Source organism: Glandiceps talaboti, chromosome 16 (genome assembly GCF_964340395.1).
Source record: "Glandiceps talaboti chromosome 16, keGlaTala1.1, whole genome shotgun sequence".
Classification (NCBI taxonomy): Eukaryota; Metazoa; Hemichordata; class Enteropneusta; family Spengelidae; genus Glandiceps; species Glandiceps talaboti.
Genome location: NC_135564.1, coordinates 1,165,001 through 1,192,500, shown reverse-complemented (window position 1 = coordinate 1,192,500; position 27,500 = coordinate 1,165,001). Strand labels below are relative to the sequence as shown.

Genomic DNA, 27,500 nt, shown 5'->3' with positions numbered 1-27,500 from the left:
AACTGCATAGTTTGACCACTTGGAGTCAACATGTAGTTGTCACTGTCAACTTATAACTATGAAGGAAAAAAACAGAAACGATATCATCAAGATACTATATATTTGTTATATTCTTCACAATAAAACCATATGCTTTGATAAGGACCTCAGTGTAAACAAAAGAACTGCATAGTTTGACCACTTGGAGTCAAAATGTAGTTGTCACTGTCAACTTATAACTGTGAAGGAAAACAACAGAAACGATATCAAGATACAATATATTTGTTTAATATATTCATCACAATAAACCGAAGTGTTTTGATAAGGACCTCAGAATAAACAAAAGAAGTGCAAATTTCTACCACTAGGAGTCAGAACATAGTTGTCCTTGAACAATGGCTGTGCTGGTAAAAAAACAGAATCTACAAGATGTCATATATTTGGTAAAATTCATCTTAGTAATGCCATATACTATTATGACAATGTAATTATAAACAAAAGAAGTGTGTATTTCAACCACTTGGAGTCAAAACCATGCAGCTGTACATGAAATAAACATGACAGTATAAATAAAAAATAAAAAAAGTCAAGATAGTGTGTACATTTGTTACATTGTAAATTCATCACAGGCTTTTATGATATAACCTTTGTATAAACAAAAGAAGTGCATACTTTGACCACTAGGAGTCAATGTTGTCACTGTGTGCGAATTACCTTTGCAATGTCTTTTGATAAATAACAAACTGATTTAAGATGTCATCGATATAGATGTAATATATTTGTGAAAAGTCATCACAACAAAAGTCACATACTATATTTTAATGGCAGAAATTTACGATCAAGGGTGAAATTGAAGTCAAATACACACCTTGCAGCATGATAATTAACCTACATACTGTTTGTGTATCAATGATTAGTCAATGTCATATGCCTACAGCTAGTTGTAATGACAAATCTCTTAACCTTGAAACCTTCCTACAACAAAACAAAACTGATTTGCTCAGATGTCACATAAAATAAAGATGCAGTGCTTCAAATTTCATCAGAAGCAATATGTTAGAGTAATATTGAGAATGCATGAAACTAATGTCACCTTCAAGGAGTCACCAAGGATTTGAAAAAATAGTAGTTTGACATTTACGAATGTATGATAGATTGTAAACAAGGGACACATTTCTGTGTACAGCCCCCTCTAGAGGCCATCATCTGACATGATATATGGTGAGGTCATGTGGCAAGGGAAGGTATTGAGTTCCATATAGTATGTCTTGTTTCAAGACTGACAATTCTTCTTTAATTGTTACTAGTCACATTGGGTGGTGGTGTCACAAGAAGTGTGATTTCAATAGTGAACATAATAATAATAATAATAATAATAATAATAATACAAGACTGACATTTTCTGTCTTTCTGTAAATTTGAAATATTAAAATCCAATGTTTTTTGTGAATATTTATCGTGTAAGTTGTGTCTGATGTAAGCAATGCTACAATGTATCAATATCAGCTATATCAGCAACTATAACATACACAAGCCAAGATGTTCTCTTTGAACAGAAAATATGAATTATATACTGTGGTCTTCTATGCCACAATATCCCATCTCTGTGTGGGAGAACATTTGGTGATTGAGTAGTGCAACCCCCCCCCCCCCCCTCCCAGTTTTAACCGTTGGGTTTTGATCTCAGATACATAAGGCGAGACAACTCTGTCAAATTCATCCAACAGTGAAGTGATTCCTGAATAAGCTCGAGTCCACAAATGCTATATTCACAGAGTCCACTTTTGAAGAACTAGATTGAGATGCTCCATTAACCTATAGGTGACCTATAGCTATTTTTAGAATCACATCAGGTAGTGAAATTGGAATTTAAGTCATGACTGCTGGACACAGTCTAATTAGCAGGTCAAAGGGTCTGAACCAGGTGGGCATTGATTGAAGCCTACAAGGTACATCATCATCCTACACACACAACCGCATCTCAATTTTACAGTTAGAAAATTGATCTTGTAACTAAATACCAGATTGTTTTCATTGTCACTATAAAAATGACATGAAGAGTTTCAAATTTACCTAGCAATTCATCTCTCTGATTTTTCATTAGATTTTCTCATCATCATCATCATCATCATCATCATCATCATCATCATCATCATCATATGGTTGGTTGGTTGGTTGGTTGGTTGGTTGGTTGGTTGGTTGGTTGGTTGGTTGGTTGGTTGTTTGGTTGGTTGGTTGGTTGTTTGGTTGGTTGGTTGGTTGGTTGGGTGGGTGGGTGGTTGGGTGGGTGGGAGGGTGAGTGGGTAGGTGGTTGAATGGTTGGTTGGTTGGATGGTTGGTTGGTTGGTTGGTTGGTTGGTTTCCAATATGTAAGTAATGAAATTATTATTAAATCATAAATGAATATAAAAAGTGTCTATTTGCAATGAAATTAGAAAGGTCAAACTTTGCAATGAAATTCAAAAGTTAAGTTTTCAGTTTAAACGTAATTTAAATAATGTGGAATATTGTGTCTTTTCAGTGGCTGTACATTATTCATTGTTTTACAATTTATTATTCAACATTTTCTGTTAATAACCAAGTGTCCAGTAATTAATTACACTTGTGTATTAAAAGCCAAATCGTTGAACCAAAGACAACTTGTATGCTACTGCCTAAATATTCCTCCCTCCCCTCCCCTCCCCTCCCCACCCCACCATCCAGTATGTCCATCAGATCATGTATATAAAATATGCACAATATGCTAGAGAACATAGAGGCTTGATATGCTCTGGATTCACCATATGAATAATTAAACTGTCAAATAGCCATCATATTAAATTGTATGATATCGACTAGATAAAGTAGTTATTGAAAAATAATGAGTATATCTAACATAAAAGAACTTCATTTTTATAAAAGCATTTAGGGTTTTTTTAGTAGTTTTCATCATACCAGCATATTTTCATAACAGTGTTTATGAAAAGAAAATATACTTCAAAAATTGCAAACATTTAGAAGTTTTATAGTTCATGAACGGCATGAATTACGTTAGGAATATGACATGTTTTATGGTTCATTATTTCACTTTATTTGAATGACAATAGAAAATTTATGTTTCCTAACCACAAAATTGCCTATATGAGTTCTAATGGTGACATTGATGTATTAACGCATTATTTTTCATCATTAATGCAAATGTGTGTGTGTGTGTGTATGTATGTATGTATGTATGTATGTATGTATGTATGTATGTACGGTATGTATGTATGTATGTATGTATGTATGTATGTATGTATGTATGTATGTAGTGTATGCGTGCATGTATGTATGTATGTATGTATGTATGTATGTATGTATGTACGTACGTACGTACGTACGTACATACATACATACGTACATATGTATGTATGTATGTATGTATGTATGTATGTATGTGTATGTGTGTGTGTGTGTGTGTGTGTGTGTGTGTATGTATGTATGCATGTAACGTATGTACATGTGTGTGTATTTGTGTGTAGTGAAAACATCGACAATTATTAAGTTCAACAAACATATCCAAACTTTTTTTCAGTGAGATCTTTTAATTACAGAATGCTTTCTATTTTTTTTCTTTCACCATATAAAGGAGGCTATCTTCTGTAAATTCTAGAATACAGCACTGTAGAATCTGGACAATTTTGTACAACATGGCTCCCAATTGCCAAATACATCATGTCATAATTTGTAGGGATTCTGTGCAAGTCTGTATTGATGAGATTATGCCCATATATGGCAAAGAAGCCAACTTGATACAATGTGATACAATATCTAGCCAGTTACTTATTAAAAGTATTGATCATTTCTCTACATAGAATCATTGTAATCAGCAATGCAGCATTGAATGAAGACATATATTCTGGTGTAAGTCCTCCCTGTTATAAGTTCACTGCCCCAGGGCTGATACATATTTGAGCTCAGAATAAAAACTATCCCATATAAGATTTTAGCTATCTTTAGAAAGGATGACATATATAGGTGGGAAAACAATTATTACAATAATTCTTATGATTATAAAGTGACTATCACTACTTTTCTTCCTAACCCAGTTAGTTAGGAATTTATTTATTGTTAAAAACTTGCTGAAAAATGCCTTGCATGCATTTATTTCAATTCAAGATGAATTTATGACATTGAAATCATTTAAAACATTCAAATCGTTAAAAACATGCAAATGGTTTAAAACACCCAAATAGTTTTAAAAATCCATATCATTTAAAACATTCAAATCATTTAAAACATTCAAATCATTTAAAACATTCAAATAATTTAAAACATCCAAATCATTTAAAACATGAAGCACTTTAAACTGATAAAACTGAGTCTTAATATGGAATTATCATCATCTGGAGTTCACAATGTTTTTATGTGAAAATTTATGAGGACATGCATAGGTACAATTTATGTGATAAATATATTATGTGATAGTTAATGTCTGATGCTATAATGTGTTCAACTCATTTGTTGTTTACATCTATTCTATATTCAAACAGATAACTAGATTACAGGCCTACATATTAATATGTGTGCATATATATGTACCGTAGGTTGAGGATAAATGAACTGAGGATTCAGTAACACTATTATCTTGGCAAAATGTCCTGTCTGTCTGTCCACCTGTCTGTGACTTCTTTGTTGATTAGCCCACTTTTTTATCATTTGTTTTTTTAGTATTAAAGGCCATATTAGATGGCATTAATATCCTTACTCTTTTAAAAAAATATATTTTCATGATACTTAAGATTGATAGAGAGTGATGATATTTAGGTTTTCACCAAAATATTATTGATCACCATTGCCATGTATATCATGCATACTAATGAGACAGATTTGCATAATATGTTTATTTGAATATTTGGGAGATAGTGCAATAAGATCATTTTAATAATGTGTGACATGCATGCAAATCATCTCACTGTGATATTTTTTTAGGTGAAAGTGTCGTAAAACCGTATGTGTGCATAATTCATAGGAGATTAAGTATTTCTTGATTGCATGTTATCAAATGAATTATTAATTTCAAGTATTTTATCAAAGTAATAAGATGAAGTAACAAGAGCATGCTCTAGATCGATCGTTGCTATTGCTGTACCATAGAAAACAGTGACGTGGTTCCCAATTAAAATATATTTAATTTATTTTACCAACAGCTATATCATATATCAAGTTTTGATGATGTTACATTCACAATGATTTGATTCAGAAAATAAAAATATAATCTCAATAAATGTCACATGGGCAAAAGTCAGCATACATGTCCATGTAAATGTATCCATATATGTTAAATGTCAAACGTTACAAGTTTTTATTAAAAGCAGAAAACATGAATACATGCATGCAAAATATACACAAAGAATATCACAAAAGATATGATATATTGGATGTCTTGGTTTATCATTAGAAGATAATAGAGTTATAGAGTTTAAAAATGTAAAGGGTATCATCTTCTTCTCTTTTTATAAAGTCAAATCCAGAAATTTAGAAATTTGATATTTTGAAATAATTGCAACCATAATATTGTGTCCATCAGCAACATGCTTTTAAATGCTTTTCTGGCAATGTTAATTAAGTCCCCTAAGAAAAAAGTGGTAATTATTACATATCATCACATCAATGCAGAAAGGTCGTATCATCTGCTGTGCAATTGTATAGGCAGATACTGCACTGATGCAATGATATGTACATTGATTACTTGCATTGGTGCGCACACTTACTAGTGGTATTTGCACTGCAGTATCATGCCTAAAATATTATTTTGTACATGTATGCAAATGAGCGTGTGATCGTTCTTTGTGTACACAAAATGCTCGGGTATGTATTTGCACTTGTGCATATTTTGTTTTCTACAGCACATTATCTCTCTATACAAGTAAAGTACACCATTGAGAACACCGCAAACAATGGTGCATTTACCCAAGCATCCCACGTGTTCACTCCCACATCACAAGGATCTGACATATTCCATGTGCGTGAGGCATCACTCTGTAAATTAATAGTTGTGAAGACATAAATACAAACAACCCATTCAGTATCAGTAAAAGTACAAATCCAGTATCCTAGCAAAATTATTAGGCTGTAATAAAATGCAATTTCGCATCTTTCTTCACGAAAGTGCAGTGCAAAGACACAAGAGGTTATTTTTCATAGACTTTAAATTATTCTTATTTATTACTCCAGCTACATTTTAATCCCACTTTCAGATATTGGATACAATGAACAAATAATCCAGAACACAGCACTTTAACAAATTAACCGTAAAGTTTGAAATGTGTGTACAAGTGGAGTCATGATAGGTGAATGGTTAGCTTGACCGGCTTGGAATCTACAGGTTGCAGGTTCGCGCCCCGTCACTGCCTGCTGTTTGTTTCTGAGTGGCTAAAGTCCTTGGGCAAGATTTGAACCACGACTGTGCCTCAGTCAACCTAGCTGTATAATTGGGGATTTGGTAGGATGTAGGTTGCAATATGAAGGCTTTAATCCTATACGCTTATAGAGGCTGCAATGGATTGTATGCTCCACAGGGAGTTGAGGAAGACTAAAGGGTCGTTGTGCCATTCTGATCTGAGCCAGGGGTAATAATTATAAAGCGCTTTGAGCACGGAGTGGGAAAGCGCTATATAAGAACTGAGTATTATTATTATTATTATTATTATTACAAATGTTGTGATATAGAGCACAATTCTATAAACTTCTCAGTTTTATTTATTTTTTATTTGTTTATTTATTTATTTATTTCCAAGGATGAAATACAGGACTAGTCCCATTAACAGGCTCCAACAACAAAACTGTACAAAACAAAAACCACAGCAGATACAAACTAAAAGTGCACTTGAATGAAAAGAGGGACAAAAAATTAACACCTATAATAAAAACAATGTATCATATTACAATATCAACACTTAAACTCAACCACTGAGAAAAAAGTCAAAACACATTAATCTAAAATAATCTGACTATTAAAGTAAAGTCTTCAAACATGGCATAGCACTAAAAATATCGATCAATAAATTACTCTGTACAGTTTCATTAAAACACCTCATGCTCCTAATTAAAAGCGAATATTTACTAATATTTATGTGATGTAAAAACATGATTGTTAACACATTAAAATACTACCAGTACTATACTTTGCTTTCACATAAAAAGACTATGATGTATATGGATTTAAGAATTAGTAGATTATGTAATAATTGGTAACATATTTGACTTTTTTTAAATACAAAACATAATGCAAGAAATATGTTTGTAAAGAGTGTGTAATGGAGGAGTAATTATTTTTACTTCGATTTTTATCTTCATCACAAATTAACATTTCAATTATCCAGTATTGAAAATGAAAGTACCAGTTTTAATTTGTATATCTCTTCTGTCCATCTCTTCTGAGATAATTCTATATCACAATCAAATGTATCTTCCCAAGCCAGATTATTGAAAACTTAAACTATGTCAATTTTTTTTTCAACTTTTTTTTTTTGACCAAGGTCCGATATTATTATTGATTATTTTGGTAAAAAAAATTTTAAAACTTAAAAAATAAAAAACTTTAACAAAAAAATTTTGATTATATATAATCCTTAGAAAACATTCTGGTTTGACAAAAATAAAGCAATGCTAAAAAATAATGTTTTGTCCTATAAAAGAAAAATCTTATCCTTGCACTAAATATTTTGCTCTTAAAAAATTAATTATTTCTTCCACAAATGTATTGTTCCTCTGTCACCTGTGGGCCACCATAATGACTAATATTTGGTCAAAAGTGTTTAGGTAAAAACATGATTTAAATAGTTCCCCAAATTTGCAGAATATTATGTTCTTTTAGGAACCATTACACAATGTCACACAAGTTCAGTAAATAAACTTCATTTATTCAGGGGGAGGGGGTCGGCATCAATGCGATTTGCTGAACTTGCATATTTGCACTTCTAACCAAATTTCAATGGAAAACTTTAACTCTTTCAATGAGGCCACTTTTGTATTTACTACTGAGGTGTTGATATTAAGTTGATAACAATTTCTAATGTGAGATATGGTGCTGGGTTTCTGGTAGTATTTTAATGTGTTTACAATCATGTTTTTATATTACATCAATCATAGGGGTATGACCACTATAGTTTCCATCATGGTGTACATCATATATAAATGTTTGATGTCGCATTTGTGAACATTCGCTTAGGGGAAGGGGAGGGGGTTTTGACCTAAACGAACGATGTTCATTTGTTGAGATTGTGCAACATTGTGCAATCATCCCTTATATAATTTTGTTATTTTCTATAGGAAAACTGTAGATTTACCTATTATATAAGTATACCAGATGTGTAACATTGACCTAGATTTACATATTGTATATCTATACCAGATGTAGTGTCGACCTATTTAAAACTGTAGATCTATATATTATATACCCGGGTACCTATACCAGATGTAGCATCCACCTATTTACAACTTGATTTACATATTGTATATGTATACCAGATGTAGTGTCGACCTATTTAAAACTGTAGATCTATATATTATATACCCGGTACCTATACCAGATGTAGTATCGACCTATTTACAACTAGATTTACATATTGTATATGTATACCAGATGTAGTGTCGACCTATTTAAAACTAGATCTATATATTATATACCTGGGTACCTATACAAGATGTAGCATTGACCTATTTATAACTAGATTTACATATTGTATATGTATACCAGATGTAGTGTCGACCTATTTAAAACTAGATCTATATATTATATACCCTGGTACCTATACCAGATGTAGCATCGACCTATATAAAACTAGATTTACATATTGTATATGTATAACAGATGTAGTGTCAACCTATTTAAAACTAGATTTATATATTATACCAAGACCAGATGTAGCATCGACTTATTTAAAACTACCATAAAGTAAGTGATAGTGACATGAGTAATCAAGTGGTAAGGTCACTTGTCTAATTGTACTTATTGTTGATATAGTATTGTTAGTTGATGTACTATGTATTTGTTTTATTCAAATATAAGTTGAACTTGTACATTTACAAGCCATCTAACTTTTGTTGAATTACAAAGATGAAAATAAGGTGTGAGAACATAATTAATTTGATAAGAATTACTCACAAGTTCTTTGAATGCAATACGTGTATTTTTAATATTTGCAGTGGCTGCAGCTGTTATCAACTACTATTCCAATCTTGTGGTATATAATCTGTATTACGTACGTAATCATTATTAAAACAATGACATAAAAATGTGATCAAGGTCCATAGTATCAATACATTGCATTCCTTTCTAATTTACTATTCCAAAGTAATTATATTGTACTTATCCAATGACACTTGCTAATTACCATTCGTAAATAATACATACTAATATATTTGAATAACAACTGTGTTAAAGTCTGTGAGGTAACAGATGCAATGACATTAGCATTTATTGTAAAAGATCGCATACACATAGTGTCTATTGAGTGTGTTACTGATTTCATCCATGGATAGGTATGATCGCAATGTGAATGAACACAATTGAATTAATTAATAGATACAAATCAAGCCCATTGTTATCTAAGAATTGCTGTTTATTGTTAGACCGGATAGACAAATATAGCCACTTTCTGTCATCTCAGGTTATTTTGAACAGACTGCTATCTATGATTATCAGTGAACAATAGGTTGCAGCCTTGTTCAGAAAAGTGTGTGGGTGGGTGGATGAACAAGATGTAAATAAGTATGTTAGTCATTCTGCTAGTTTCACTACAGCCATAGACATGTGCTTGGCATACAAATACTCAATACGACTGATAGAACAGTAAGAAACTGACCAGGTGCTGGGCTGCAAACTATCCCCGTGTGATATTACATCTGTTCTTATACTGTGTGCTAGGAACCCTAACAACATTTTCATCTGGAATCCAAAATTGTAACTTGGATGCAGAAATCAGGATGGCAGATACAGAGAGGGAGGAGAATTGATTTGAATACAACGTTTGCAGAGATTCCAGGCTCCATCACTCTACCTGTCACTTTAAATGAATAGTGTACAGCTGAGGAATAACCACTCATCTGAATAGTGGAATTTTTGCTTGCCTGTGGCTGCCAACTTTTGGTTTGTTCAATTACAAAACAGATCTAGAGGAGCGGTCTTCATGTGTTGATCATCAGACATGTGTTTTGTAGTTACTGGATAACAAGGTTACAACATCGTTGAGATCAAGGTCTGCTGGAATCACCATGATGAGCTGATAAGTGGTTCTCTAAGTCAAAGTATCAATGTAGAAGGAGAATGTGTCTGACTATGAGCTGTTTACATAGAGTGAGAATATAGTGACACTTGATAAATGACTTGTCTAATATATGTGGGAGTTAATTGTATTGAATGAATGCATAGAAGTAATATCCAATGTCGTCACCAAGTTCCTCCCTTACAGCAGTATTTACATATACTTGTTACATACATGTTGGAGCAGTGCACAGAAACTAGTAATGATCTTTGCTTAAACTATGCCATATTGCTGAGATTTAATGCCACAAGATTGAATCAGTTTGTGATAACCTATAGGAGTTGATTAAGCCGTGTTTTACATCAGCTGGACGTGTGACTGTTAACATCAGCAAGATGGCCGGGTCATCACCCAAACCTCTTTTTATGCCGACAGCTTCGTCACTTGTGATGGCTTTAAGAGACCAGGCCTGTGACATAGTCAATTTAGTCATGTTTGGTTGGTTTGCTCAATTTTTTTCATATTATAAAAATTTCCACGCATGATCTAATCTTGTGTTGCAGGAGATATGATACTATGCGATTCTGAACTCAAATTCAAAACACCAAATGTAAAAGAAATTGGCATTTACGTTATCATGTAATTTATCATGAATGCAGTTTAACATTGTATCTTGTCATATTTACAATTAATGTCAACTGTCTGTACTTCAACCCTGTGGCCACATGGCACTTGACACACTAAATTAACCAAAAATTAATCAGCATGCCATTACACAACTAAATTCTATTATAATGGATTTAATATGCTAAGTAAATTTTCTTTGCAACTATTATCTGATCAGAGCAACTGATTTATTTTATAGTAGATAATTAGGAAGCATGTTTGAACAGGAAATTAAATGTGTATAAGGCATTGACCCCCTGCATAGCTGCCAATCAAAACTGGTTTTATCATATGCAATTCATTTGAACAAGTTAAGTACTGGAGCAATGGATACCAATATATGTGTCAGATATGTGGCTTTTATGTTACAGTCAAAAGGAATGCTTTAATTACAATATGGTTGTAATTTGCATGATTGAAGTGATAATACTATGATGTTTTATGGTGTAAAAACGCGTGTGTTTTCATCTATTCACGTTGCACTGTCATTTGAACGCAATTACATTGCTTAATGTAAACATAATGTAACAGATGTTAATCCATTACCAATGAAAGTTGGATCACATGCAGCAAAATTTAACAATTTCAGATCATATGAAAATGAAATACAAATGGGTGATGTCAGTAAAAATAAATCCAGCGACAGTCTACTTATATTTTTTCAAGTCCTAAGATAAAATCTATCTTTTATGATTGCAAATATGAAACAAAAAAAAGCCATCTGTATACTATCGTCTTTTGAATATCCAAATAACAAATCCGTAGAGCAAACATAGCAACATCTTGCTTAAATACTATTTTTATTACTCAAATAAGTAGGCGTCGAGTAATGGCAGAAAATAAAACGGTTCTTACTTAAGAATCAACGGCTCATGGAGTAATGTGTGTCTTCCAACATTTATTGCCATTGAGAGGCATCCAAATACATAGTAATTAGATGATAGTAATTTTGAAGAGATGGGCATTTTATTTCAGATAAGTCTCATCTCATAGAAAATGTATGTTGTTAGAATATCATTGGAGTCAGTGTCTTTATCCAGACTTATTTTGAGATTTATGAATCTCTTAACTACCTCAGTGGGAGAGGAAAATGATATCTGTTCTTGTGATGAAGGTCACGCAAAAGTAATGCAACCATTGTCAGTCTACAAATCATGTATATATTTGGACTTCCTCAGGAAAGAGTACAAGAAAAACTGTCTTCTCAATCCCATCTGTAAGCTGTTCAAGATTACCTGAAACTGATAAAAGAAATATGGAGACTATGTCACATGCATATGTTAACACATATAATCATATATTGTGGATGAATATATTTTATTGCAATTTTTCCACGTAAAGCAATAAATTCTAAACTATACTTAGCATCTGTGAATATTTACACCGTTCTCATTTATTTTATTTTAGTATTCCATTCTATAGACAACATTTTTTGAATTCTTAATTTTCTTTCATCCTCATGTTTGAAGAAAGATGTTTTATTTTCTTCAAGTTTTGCATCATTCAAAATTTCATGACGATCATAATAATATTGGCATGTCTGAAATATTGTATGTATAGTTTTAGTGGTGCTAATATTATTCAGTTTTCTAAATTACTATCAACATATTCCAAAAGAAAAATTTCAGATTAATTTTTTGTCATTTTTGGCTTTGACTTTCATATTTGATTTTTGTACTAGTGTTTATCTATTAATTTAACACGACTGACATTATAATGATGTTATGAATATGTCATTTGTATTTTTATTTTATTATTGACGGAATCCACATGTAGAAAATGTCATTTCAGTTTTCATGATAATGCCAAATAAATAAAATAGTGTGTTTCAGATAACCCAACCGACCCTAGTTTAAACTGCTGACCCTAAACATTTTTTACATGCTAAAAGGTAAAATTATGACAATTTACTTCTATTTCCCAGCAGATATTCTTGCAGAAGTATCTTTGGTTACTTATTTTTTTAAAAAAATCAAATTCCAGAGAGGTCTTAGTGATGTCTGTTTTAGCCTGTAACAGCACAGTCTGTGTTTTGTCTACTTGTTATTCACATGATTATCTTCATTTACTAATTTTACACCTCATAAACTGTTACGGAAGTATTGTGACCAACGAGTATCTTGTCTGCGGTCAAAGTAATTACCGTATTTTCTGAAGTCATGTTTCGGAAACAAACATTTTTTTGCCCAAGTGAAAAACATAGTAAAGTGACTGAAATTATGGAAAGCAAATCTCTAAAGTTTTCCTGACATTTAATCAGCATCACTTAATTTGATGTATTAAAAGTTTTTAATTTTATCGTATCCATTGGTTACAGATTCCAGGAAAACGTTAAAAGATGTCTTAGAAGAATTCCATGGGGATGGACCCCTATCTAAATACAATCCGGAACAGGTAAGAGGTTTTCCCAGTCTTTAAATAGTACTTCAGGGGTTTTAACCAATTTTTGTATTTACATGATCATGATGGAAAACAGTTGCATTGTCATATGAATAGTAATCATAGAGCAGCTGTAGATATTTATAGATTTATTTTATGAAATTAATAATAAAGTTATTTTTTTCAGTTGTCTTCACCTAATCAAAAGCATGAAAAATAATAAAATTAAATTTTTTAATGAGAAGTATGATTCAAGGAGAACATTTAAGAAAGAAACAAAAAGAGAGAAAGGGGAAAGGGGAGGGAGAGAGAGAGAGAGAGGTGACAGGAGAAATAATTTGATGTGTAGCTACATGAAAAGTAATGACCTAACCTGCACAAGCTATATAGAAACGAGTCTCTTTTCTTGGTCAAACATACATTAATAGTTGCCCACAGTCAAAAAGAAGCCATTCTGGTCAAAGACCACTGACGTCACATACTTATGACTTGTCAAAACTGATCAAGAAGATATAACCATAATATATGCCTTGTGAATTTTAAAGCTGTACTTTGCATGAATTTATTACATTTAAAGAGATAGTTCAAATGAAAACGAATGTTTTCATTGACCCAAGAACATTCATTGCAGTTAACCTTGTCAGTCTATTTCTTACCATTCTGGATTTGTTCACCCCTATTATTTGTATTGTATGGTCCATCCTCATTATGTTATCGATGAGGTTTAGATCATTCTATAGTGGAAAAAGGGGTGACCGTATGATACAACATGTCATTCATTATCATATGTTGGATTTTATCTGCTGCATTTTCTTAAATAATATTTGATAGTTATTCCTATATTCTCTTATTCTAGGTGTGTTCAATTTATGATACATTTAGGCATTTACTTCCATACTCACACAGTTATTTCTGACCAATCGTAAATATTCCATTATATACTTTTACAATAGATGAAATTTGACCATCAAGTGAGTTTGACTACATAAAAAGTGATGTGGAAAACTGATTCAGAAGTTTTGATGTAATTATAGTAAAGTAGTGTATTATATTTTGCGTTATATGTTAGAAATGTACATTGGTGTGCCTTCAAATCTGATTCGATGTATCACTGATACACAGCAATATGTTGTGACACACCAAACATTGGTGTTTCCTCATCCCATACTCTGGTAACTGAAAAGTAATATTTTTATTTTTTTGTCATTTTGCCTTTCAACAAAAATATTGTGTTTGCTATTAGAGGACACAGTGAGTGCGGAATACTTTCCACTAAATTCAATGTCTCAAATTAACACACTTAAAGAGTGATTCAGGAGCTCTTAAATGACATCGAGTTTTCAAATTTTATTTTTCTGACAAACACACAATATTATATTTAGCCCCTAATGTGCCATGCCTGTTGGGGGCTATTACATTGGGTTCAGTCTGTGCGTGCGTCTATGTGTGCATCTGTGTGTTCACCCTCATATCTCTGGCATGCACAAACTGATTTCAACCAAACCTAGCACAACGGTAACATACTATGTGAGACATATGCACGTCACTTTGTTTTTCGACTGAATCAAATATGGCCGATTGGCAGACATATTTGTTGTGAAATTTCTCAATTTGCTTCATAACTTAAGAGATATAATAATAGAGACACCATTCAAGTGTCTACACCCATGTTATCAGATGAGGTTTCTTTTAAGGCCTTGAACTTTGACCTTGAAAGTCTTCTTTTAAGGTCAAATTTGCTTTATGTTCATTGCCTTTTAAACATTTTATGATTTTATTTTAGTCATGACTTGGATCTTTACTGTGTTAGACATTTTTATAGATTATTGCAAAATGGTGGTCATATTTGAGATAAAAAACCACATTTTGCCCCATCTCCAACAGTTTGATACATATAGACACCATTCATGTGTCTATCCCCACATTATCAATACTGAGCTTTCTAGTGACAGCCATTGATCTTTGACTTTGTTAGATTTTCAAGTTGAAATAACAGAAATTTGACTTCCTATGATATTGAAGGTAAAGTTTTTTTTGTGTACCTTGACCTTTGACTTTGACCTCCATATTCTAAGTCAAATAGCAAATTGATCAATTAGTTATAAAGATTTATCTCTAGAGACACATTTGTCTGCATGTATATTTACAGAGGTTAGTTGCTAGCTGGATACTAAAGCTTTAACCTTGACCTTCATCTTCAAGGTCAAATAGTAAATCTGTTCAATATATTTGGAAGTTTCATCGGGGTATGGTAATTACTATCCAGAGACTTTTGACCATAACCTTCCATTTTCAAGGTCAAACTTAACCTGCCATACATCAAACCAGGTGGGGTCTATATTTTCTATAAAGGTTTGTTTCCAAAATACTTTTGAATACAACTTGTACATTTCTCAGGTGATTAAAGTGACTATATGGATGAGGATTTGGTATTTATTTTGGATTTTTAATTTCAAATAAAACAATTTTTTCATGGTGTCCTACTTGAAAACTCAATGTGAAAACATATGCCAAGTTGTTATTTGTAACTCAATAAATTGAAAAATATTAATAAATGTGTAAATATTAATAAATTGTACGCACAATAACAAACTTTCTGCACACCGAATTTTACTCTCTTTTTTTCAACTTATTGAGTTACAAGCAAGAATGATCTATTTTGTTTCACATTTAATTCAAGTAGGAAGCCATGAAAAAATCCAAAATAAATACCAAATCCTCATCCATATCATGGCCACTTTAATATTTCATTACAATATCAAAGTCAGCTTATAATGTGGATGATAATTTTGGAAAATTATTTCTTTGACAAAGAATTAGTTTTATCAAAGGAAAAATCTAAAAATCTGTATCATATACATTATCAAAATCATTATTAAGAAATTCCTCTTTTTATTTCTTTCTTTTAAAATCAAAACTGACAACTATACTATGTTTAGTGTATTTGAGATGTTTTAGAACACATATGGGTACATAACGTTCATGTTTGACTACATAGATTTTGCACTTTCCTGAAATCTAAAAGGCAATTTCCATAATAGAATGTCTTGTCATAGTGTCTGCTACATTAGGATGTGTATGTGCAAGAATTTAGAAACCCCGATTATAAATATAATCCATTATTATCTTGAATTTTGATACTCAGAACTGAAATAAATTGCAGTAATATATCATATCTAATGTTACCAGTGCTAGACCATTTATTACATTTAGTCCTGGACTTCTTAGCCAAATCTGAAAGTCTAGATACAATTCAAGAACTGATCAACCAGAAAGGGATGAAAATTATCGATGTTTTTGTGGTCCATTATTAGAAGTACAATCTGTTTGTCTTGTACTGACATGTTTTACACACATGCAAAGTCCCCACGAGTGTTGAACATGTACTATATGCTGTTATGCTAAGTACTCAGTGCTGCATCAGTATACCTTTTAGCAATACTGTCAGCTGAGTTTACACAGTGTATTACATGTATAAATATACCAGCAGTTGAGTTAATTCTGCAGTGAAGTACACTAGTATACCACTACTGTTGAGCTAGTTGTTAACCACTGACAGTACACTACCACGTTTTTTGTGTTCTAGTGTTTTGGAGAATGCAACATAACGATAATGTATACCTCTGTCACTGTGGTACATTGTGGGGGAATTTGTGTGTGAAAGAGTCTTGGAAAAAGACAACATTTCATGTTAAAAAATGCTGAAAATTGAAATTTAAGAAGTGCTATCCAGCAGTCAACTGCAATGGAATTTGTCAGCATTCTTTTCAATGTAGAGATTATACATTCAGTAGTCCTCATAAATCTTTTGGATGTTTATATCAAACAATAGGAAAGCTTTCTTTTGTAGTAATCTCTTTGTTTCCTGTGTATATTGAAAGACAAAAACCCCCAGAATAATTGTCTATAGAAATCATTTACTTGAACAATATTTTTTGCCATGGATGAATGGTAATGACATTACTATGTTGAAAATATTCTTGTGTTCATAATCATGCAATAAAATATATATAATTTTAGTTTGATGTCTAGAACTTTGGCGTCATTGCCTTAAGTCATGGCATAACGTAAGATATGTCATAAATTTTCCAGCTGTGAACATGTGCATACCATTCAAAATGCCCAATAGCACTCATAAGATTCGACAGCTTTTGAACAAATATGATACATATTGTTCATTCTTTTAGTAGAATTGACAGATGTTAAAGATAAGATAATATAATTCACACTTCTACCTAAGGCCCAAATCTTTGATCGTACCTATTTTGTAAATCCATATCAATCCTTTGGAAATGGATTCTGTTTGCCTTTGCTTTTAATAACTGTCAATTGAATTCAGTGTTGATTAAAAAAAATCTTTCTATTTACAATCCATCAGATGAATCGAGGCAATGAGCTATAACCGTCAAACAGTTGTCAGTAAATGTAGACAATAATACAATATTTTGGACACGTCTCAGACAACTTTCATTTGAAAGTTGCTAATTGCATTTTACTTAGTACCCTTTAGCTAGTCAGCTTTACCGAATTATGCCTATATCCATCCATTTGTCCATCAATTGGGTTCACAACATTAAGATGTATTGATTGTCTTTGATCCATTGCCTTAACGCTGCTGTTTGTCTCTCTGAGTCTTAGTACAATTTGCCATTATGCCCATTTGCAGGTAATACCTCGCATCTATAATGATCCACGTTACGATCACTTCATTACAATAAAGACACAGTCTTGCTTCATTGTTTGCCTTAAGATTGACTTTCATAGGTTAGCCTTAGTCTTCTGCTAGACGTTCGGGCTTTCTTCCGATACAATAAGCGAACGAAGTTCACAGTGAGGGCTTGCCCGAATGTCTAGCAAATGTCATTTTCAGACTTCGCATTCCATTGAGATGACATATGGCCATGGGTTATGGTGGTTAATGTATGCATATAAATGTTAATACATTCAATAACCCATGATCTCTATAATACTGCTTACGCTCTTTAATACTAATGTCCAATATCACGTGATGATAACAAATTACTAACTATTATGTGTAATCAGTTTATGGTAATTATGAGATTGATGAGTGTGTTGACGTTGTCATTCACACATTTCAGTTAAGGCATTGGTGGTTATTTTCACAAGCCCCTCCTTAAGCTGAATATGCATGAAAAAATCACCTATTGTCCTCTGTTTGTGCTTGTCGCTAATGCAGTTCTCTGATTGGCAGTTGTTTATATCCCTGAACTGCAAGATGACATTTGCTAGACCTTGGATGTTCCATCCTCGACAGCGATGTTTGGTCGTGTGTTGTATCTGAACAACATCCGAGGTCTAGCAGATAGACTAAGGTTAGCCTATGCTTGCAAAGTATTCACCTCAAACACTAATTTGCATAAAAATGAAAGAATTGCATTTGCATACTTTTTTGAAATCTCTTGTTTAGCTCATTTAAATCGTAGGATAAAAAATATGTGCAAGTAAATTATGAAAGTTGTACGCTATTCATTTGCACTATTACTTAAATCATATCTTCCCGAAGGGCAGTCAACATATAATCAAAAATACAAGTGAGACAATATGCAAATTATTTGATTATTTATGCATAGTATTAAAGTGAAACTTACTGTTTTAGATAATGAACGTGTGTTCTCTGTTGTATGTACAAGTAAAACAACCTGTCCATATTTACATGTTGCAATTTGAAGTTAATCAAGCCAAAACTGGAGAAACCTTCATTATTCATGAATATGCAAATATACATAATTATATAGATTATGCGGAATGTTGTCCAACTTAGATTATTTAAAAATATAGTCGATTCTTCTTTGCTGTAAGTATTCAGTAAAAGTCAGGATCTAACTTAATGTATAAGTGGTCAACTCCAGAATGAAGTTCATTTTCCTTATGCAAATTAACATCTAAATGTAACACTTTCCACATTGACAGCAAGTAGTGAACATCTTTTGCATAGCTAAATAAAAACAGTACACTATGAGAGGTGCTTGTTCTTCTATTCTCTGTAGAATTTGATTGACAGTCACAAGTTGTGTAGGTTGTAATTGTTCCAGACTTGTCGGCAACGGTAACCTCTCTCTCTCTAAGAGACTACTTGTGATGTATCAGTGTAGGAATGATTACTCTAGATCAATACAACATTTCAAATTGTGTGCTTGTCACTTTTCACATATTATTCTTATGCTGTACACTACACTATACTACAATGTAAGAAACGATGTCACACAAGCACAAGCTCAATAAGCGAATTTTGTTCATTTAGGGGAAGGGTCTGGCATGAATGCGATTTTCGCACTATTAACCAAATTTTGAAAACTTTCACACCTTCAGTGATAACAGCTTCTGTATCTACTACTGAGATGTTGATAAAAAATTACTTCTAATGTGAGATATAGTGCTGGGTTTTTGGTAGTATTTTAATGTGTTTACAATCATGTTTTTACATTACATCAATCGTGGTGCAATGTAACCACTACTGTTTTCATCATAGTTTACATCATATATAAACATTTGATGTTGCACTTGTGAACGTTCATTTAGTGGGAGGGGGCTTTGACCCAAATGAACGATGTACGTTTGTTGAGCTTGTGCGACATTGTGCAATCATCCCTATTAGAATACTTGGCACTGTCTATTGTGTATGGAAGTAGTATGTGGCCTGCTGCAACTCTTTAACTTTGAGGGACCACAGAATACAATAAATGAAAGTCATCCACCAGAACTGTAATATTTTAGTTTAGATTTCATTTTCAGTTGTCTGGTTATGCAAAAGTATATGTTTCAATATCCAAATGAAATAGTTAAAAAGTCACAGAAAGAGACATACCCTGAAGAGACAGACATATGCATGTAGTCCCAAAGTAGTTGAAATCCAGGAACTCGCCTAAGCTTTCTGTTTTTAGCACAACTGAGGTTGAGTATGCTATAGTTATGGTGAAGTGTGTGTGTGTGTGTCCGTGTCTGTGTCTGTGTCTAAAACAGCTAAAGCTTTGAAAAGAAACTTAGTGAGACATTATTCTTGTAGTCTAGTTAATCGGATGAATGAGGATAAGTGTTAACAAAAAAGATAAAGTGACAACTATGCCATATCGGTCTGAAAGTTGGGGTTTTTTTTGTAAGTTTGTCTAGCTTGAATATGATCCAGGACAAAATGATCTTCTAGATGCAAATTAGGGCTAAGCTGGTTTTTGTTCAAAACGCAATTAAAATTGCATGGGAATCCATCTCAAATTGCGTGTTGATATTTCTAAGGTTGTCTAAATGGAGAATTATTTTATATATAAGAATTGGGCCTCAATATGCTAAAGTGCAATTTGCACTATTTGTAATGAAAGCAAGGACACTCGGTAACATACATCTCTTCATAAGATTTGTTACCAAAAAAATAGATTTGTTACAAAAGTGAATTATTTAGCCATACAACAATATAAAAAATATTTACATAGAGTTTTAGTACATACATATATTTGTCAGAGTTTGTCATATTCCAATTTTCCAGATTTATATATGGTTGCAATGTACCTATTTTACATATTTCATAGTTACCACGTTGATACACTTTTTCCAGTTTGTAATGCCTAGATACAATGCACTCCTAATTAGTATTGCAGGGATGCAGAGATATCTTTCTTCCTCTTTTATTTTTATTATAAGTTTAACCATATTTACATATTAAAATGAAGTACACCCGAAAATAAACTGTTTAAGTCTTTGCAGTTACTTCAGCCATTTTCAAGTTTAGAATCAAGTATGGCCAACAAATACATTGTTTAAAATCCAATATGGCTACCAAATGCTATGTCTAGAACCCAATATGGCCATGGATTACTATGTTTAGAATCCAATATGACTACCAAATGCTATGTTTAGAATCCAATATGGCCATGGATTACTATGTCTAGAATCCAATATGGCTACCATATGCTATGTTTAGAATCCAATATGGCTACCAAATACTATGTTTAGAATCCAATATGGCCATGGATTGCTATGTTTAGAATCCAATATGGCCATTGATTACTATGTTTAGAATCCAATATGGCCTCTGATTGCTATGTTTAGAATCCAATATGGCCACCAAATACTATGTTAACTTTATAGGAAAGTAAAAAAATTGTCAATATCTTTGAAAACAAGACCCAATTTTTCTTTCATTATTTCAAAAGGGCCAAGTTACCATATGGCAAAGTTTGACGGGATTTTAAGAAATATGATTTTCAGTCAAATTTGTCCCTGAGGCATGTATTGAAATTATGTGAAGATTGTATATAACACATCAATACCTTATTCAAAAACTCAAACAAACTAGAGAGGACACCCAGATGTAAAGCTTAATTCAATCAACTCAATTTGTACTTACTGGATGAGTATTAAAGTTCAGAATGCAAAAATTTGAACATATGAAGTAGTTTGATATTTAAATTCTGTTCAGGTATTTGGAAACATCAGTAAATGTCTCAGTCATCAATCTGACCTGGCCTACCTTTGACAATTATTTATATATTGCATTTAACATGACGATAGAGTTCAAAAGTACAACAGAATAATGCTCCAATTTCTACCCTTACTGAGAAGTTGTAGACTGGATTGATGCATCAACTATACTAGGAGATTAATTTATTAGTGTAGTTAATGGTTAGGAGAAAAAACAGAGAATGTTAGATCTGCCCAAACATTATCATAATATCTGTTAATATTACTAGTCATGTGGATTATACAATGCTCAAGCCAAGTCGCACAAAAACTATGAAATTCACACTGTGGTTGTTCTACATTATGATAATGCACATCTGTGTTATGACAACACATGTCAATGCCATGCATTCTGCTGTGTTTCAGATTTCAGTAAAAAAAACTCAAAATTGCAAGTTTTCTTCATTTTTCGTAAAATATTGTTTATGCTTCTATAATTATATTTTTAACTGTGCCTGTTGGGGGCTATAGGAATGATGTACATGTGTATGTATGTGTGTTCGTGTGTAGCCAGCCATATGTCTAATACCCATGACTCAATTTCATATATGGACGTGATATTACACTTATAAAAATATCATGTGGACATAAATCAAAAACATGCCAATGCTGTGATTGTGAAAAAAAATATTGAAATTTTGTCCTTCGTATGATAAATGCAACATATACCGTATGTTGCGAAAATGTATTGAAAAATGAAGAAACTAAAATTGATGTGACATTTACAGATGACTAGAAGGTGATAAAGAAGTATCAAAACCTTAAAAAGACACAGTGTCTGTGTCTGTCGTGACTTTTGGTTTGTTATTGTTCGTTGGGAGCTGATAAATGATTATATAGGGCAAGTATATGCAGTCATATGTATTAGTACATACATAACTTGTATGTATTTGATTACTTGCACTGGTTTGCATGGCCATGCTTGTGGTATTTGCAATTCAGTGCAAGACTTTAAACATTATTGCATACATGTATGCAAATGATATGCAAATGAGGATACAATCGTTTCATGTATATGAAATTATGTGGTCACACTGATTTGTATGGAAATTTGCTATTTCAGATATGTAATAATAACCACACCATGCTCCGTTTCAAATGCAATCTTTCGTTGTATTCTGAATTTTGGCCATCCTTTTCTTTATTTTAAAAAAATAGACACTTTTATACAAATTTTCTCAAGAACTGTAGTAATGTTAAGATACTCATATGAAGCGGTGATACTCAAATTATTAGGAAAATATTTATTTCAATTTGGAATATACTCAACTCGTCATGTTTCTTGCTAATCACGGACAGGAATGTATATAACATTAGCATTACTTTTTCCTTGACCTTGAGTCGACATTCAGTGCTTTAAATTTTATTTCGTTTATTAAGCTTTATCACTGGTGAATATGAATGATGTATTTACAGCACAGAAACATTAAAAATGATGTATTACAGACCTTAACTGGATGACATTTAATGTAGGAAATAGGGATGAACTGGGCTGATTTGTACCTACAATTATGAAGACTAGAAATAAAACGTGAAGTACCTACAATTATGAAGACTAGAAATAAAACGTGAAGTACCTACAATTAGGTAAACTAGAAGTAAAACTGTAAAATATTGAAAAAGACATAAATAAATGCATCAAAAAACATTATTAAACCTGTCTGTTATTAAACATTGTCAGATACTGGTAGTAACCCATGTCCAAGGGTCAAAATTTGTCAACCAACTTTTGAGAGTAAAACAAGACAGCTGTGATTTAGAAGAAGCAGAGATCCTTATCTAATGTTATGCTGAGAGTTTGTGAAACGTTCTGAAAGCTTGAATCTAAACGACTTCACAGATGGTTTCAGTTTTGATAAATTTGTTAAAGATTACAAGACCTTAATATTTTCGTGAAGACCAATCCCACGGTATTGACTTTAGCCTAATGCTCACCAATCTGGTGGCAAATAAGCCATGAGACAAAGTACTAATATTGTAAGTATGTGAAAGAAGCCTGCTAGCTTTTGATGAGTTGGGTAAAGTCTTGAATATGCAATGTTTTCAATCAAGCTGTATGGGCCGAGTATTGCCCCAAGTTACCTATTAAATCTGTGATATTGAATATCCCTGTCTACTAGTCTAACAGTGTGCTGTGAGCTGAACAAGCTAGGAACCTATATCTTGCACTCTACATGTGTAGCATTCAAATAGAGCAATCTTTTATGGACAGATTTGTAATATTACATTCGCTATTAGCAAGAAAGAATTACCCAGAGAAACTTGAAATGTCAGAAGGATAAAGTAACTATGTAAATGTTGAATAGAAGGAGAAGAAGAAAACTGATATGAAAGGTCAAAGGTTAAAGGGTATGAAGTTAAAGTTAAAGTTATGGAATATAGAGATTAAAGGTCGACATGATAAAAGTATGATAAAAGTAAGGGTATAGGCATAGAGTATAAGGGAGTCAGAGGTTAAATGTGAAGACAATGAATAAATATCACAGACCCAGAGGATAGATGAAAGGTCAGAAGATTAAAGGTTAAAGGTCAGAGAAGATGAAAGGATGAATAAATATCACAGACCGAGAGGATAATATAGAGGTTAAAGGTGAGGTTACGGGGTAATTTTATATTTTATTATAAAGGAAGTAAGACTGTCCAAGATGGAGAAACAAAGTATTTAGGGTAAAGTTTAGGAATATAGAGTTCAGGTTATACGTTATGAGGATAAGATAAGATTAAAGAGTAGGGTAACAGGATATCAGTCAGAGTAATTATCAGAAACATTCCAGGTGGATATTTTGTCATTTTGTCATTTTGTTCTTTCTTTTAAGATTTGTGAGTAATTGTTTCCGAATTTAGTTAAATACTTCTCCGGATTTGTGTGATATGTATGTTTTTGTTTTGTTTTGTTTTGCTTTGTTTTGCTTTGTTGGTGGTGTTTTTTTCTCAGATGACAAAACTCGATTAGTTGTTTCGTCAACTATTTTTGCCCTCATTAAAATAAAGTATTATTATATTATAAAAATCTGTAGTGTGTAAAGTTGAAATATATAGGACAAAGTGGATGTAAAAGCTGATGAACAGGAAATGATTTAAAATTAGGTGGAAAAATGAAAGGAGGGGTCAATGTTAAAGGTCAGGAGTATAGCAAGAGTAAAGGTTAAACACCTGGACCATATATAATGGTACAGATGACATATAGCTCAAGCAAATGTGTAAAGATTGAAATTCAAAAGCAACAATCCTTAAAATGGAAAGTACTTTATGTTTCATTAATTCATAAACTATCCTGTGAAATCCTTAATAAATAAATCATTTGACATCTCTGCATATGATAATGTGAGGTTAATATGCAAAATATATGGCAAATATGCAAATCATCATTTGAAACACTATGCAAATTATGTGTCATATATGCAATAATCATGTATTAAAGACAAATAAGTAGGTTTCATCTATATATGCTAATATCATGTTAGGGAAAAATGTACTATATATGCAAATTATGTGACAAATATACAAATGACCATGTACATCAAATAAGCATATTACAAATATGCTAATAATCATGTTAGAGAAATATGCAACTCTAAGAAATGTGCAAATTATCTGATAAATATACAAATTACCATCTACGTAAAATAAGTACATGTTACAAATATGGCAATAATCATGTTAGACAAATATGCAACTATCAGTAATATGCAAATTATGTGATGAATATACTAATGAACATGTACATAAAAAAAGTATGTTACAAATATGTTAATGATGTTACACAAAAATGCAACTGTAAGAAATATGCAAATTATGTGACAAATATACAAATGACCATGCAAGAATATTTGCATATATTTCAAATTTGTATGCTTGTGAGCATGTTAGACAAATATGCAAATTATATCACATACATATGCAAATGAAACCTTTTTGACAGTGTGTGTATTAAAGATTCGATGAATAAAGTTCTCATGTGTATGAAACAATTATACCTTCATACCAGTTTTAACAAGTTTCACCTGCATGTCCTTCCAAAATCATGATGAAGTGAACAAATTTTGTTGCGAACTGAAATATTGTTACAATTTTATACCTGATCTTTGTTTAAAATTTACATTGACCATAAAGAATCGATCACAAGTGACAATATTTCAAAGTTGAGCTGCAATAGACTATTAATACTGAGAAATATTTTGAAGGGCAAGCTTGTTTCTGCAGGGTTTTCTTTTATGTAAATCAAGTTTTAAACTATTCATCCGTTTTACTCACGTCATTTCTGAGAATACAAATATATGTTGACCTGGACCCAGATCTTGCCATTCTAAAGAGAAGTTCACAGAGCATAGCTTTTGTACCAAATATGACGTCATGTCTGTCACTCCAGGGTACTTATTACCCTACAAGTATCACTCATGTGGTCATTTGCATATTTCTTACGCCATTTGTGATCAACACAATTATGGCACACAAATTTAACATGAAAATAGATTAAATAGACTGCATATATTGATATGAAATAAGTCAATACATTTGTCCCTGGGTGTACTGACAAGCACTTCATCATTTCAACATTGGCATGTCATCTATAATTTTGATATCGTTATAGCAACCGCATCACTAGCATGAAAATCAATGAAGAACCTACACATGAATCAGATAAAATGTTGGGGAAAAACCAGATATGGATCACTTGTCAAAGCTTGTCAATTTTTCTATATTAAAACACAATCACAAGACCTAAACTGATAGAAATTATCCACCTGGTCATTAATTAAAGAGTCCATAGCATAGTATCTGGATGTAAGTCTCTTAGTGTATTCTGGGTAATTTAACATAAACTTACGAGTCTTAGGAGGGTAGTTAAGCTGACAACATGGTGCAGTATTTTTTAGAAACTATCAATAATTCTGTGAACTATTAACAACAGCCTTCCTCAGAGAGTAGTTAGAACAACTTTTTTGATGCCAAACTAGCTATATTGCTTCACACTTTCACCATAATTTTCACAATTGACATTTCCCATGAATTGATTCAAGTGTAACCATGTATTAAAACTAAAGTGGAAATCGCAGCTTTAGTGTAAATATCTTTGCCAATAGCTGTACAAGAAAAACTGTTATTTTGCTTGTACCAGTGATTACTTGCACCAGTTTGCAAAGTAGTGCAATACCAAACACATTATTGCATACATGTATACAAATGATGTGCAAATGATATGCAAATGATATGCAAATGATGAAATCCTTGTGCAGGAAATCGCATGATCGCACAGAATGATCTTTACAGAAATTTGCTGTTTCAGTTGTAAAAATAACAGCACCCCATGTCATGTGGGTGCCATGCTTGCTATTTTCTGGTACACTTTTACTCGCTGCCCTTGTGAAAGCACAGCCACAGAGTATACCATGCAAATACCCCAGTTACCGGTATGCGACACTGAAATAGATCTAGATAGTATTCAGATTGTCAGAAGCTTACTCGTCATCAATTTTGAATTCTCCTTTGCATGGCAATCATCAAATTCCAATAACACAAGCTTACAAGTTTTCTCCTTAGTTTGCATTGACGTGTCTGTGCATTGCATAATTGTTTGGAGTCTGGCTGTTGAATAAAAAGATAGTATAGATACACAACGACTGAATCAGAGATTTGCAACACATATTTCGTGTGCAATGTTCATGAATAAATGTCCATTTGTCTCAAAGTTTCTTTCCCTTTTTTTACCATCTTTGTACATACTTTTCATATTCTAATTTTGTTGCAAAATATCATTTTGTCATATAATCCCATGTT

General features: G+C 32.3%; 1 protein-coding gene across 8 annotated transcripts in view; it reads left to right on the top strand.

Moving 5' to 3' along the window:
• The window catches only part of LOC144447379 (diacylglycerol kinase beta-like), a 232,522-nt gene that overhangs the window by 116,428 nt on the left and 88,594 nt on the right, over positions 1–27,500 (top strand). For all 8 annotated transcript variants that reach the window (XR_013482019.1, XR_013482020.1, XM_078137369.1 and 5 more), the window contains one exon: positions 13,189–13,265. Coding sequence is in view for 6 of the 8 variants with exons in the window: in XM_078137369.1 (XP_077993495.1) it covers positions 13,189–13,265 (77 nt within the window). In the remaining 2 variants the exon portion in view is untranslated. The remainder of the gene's footprint in view (positions 1–13,188; positions 13,266–27,500) is intronic.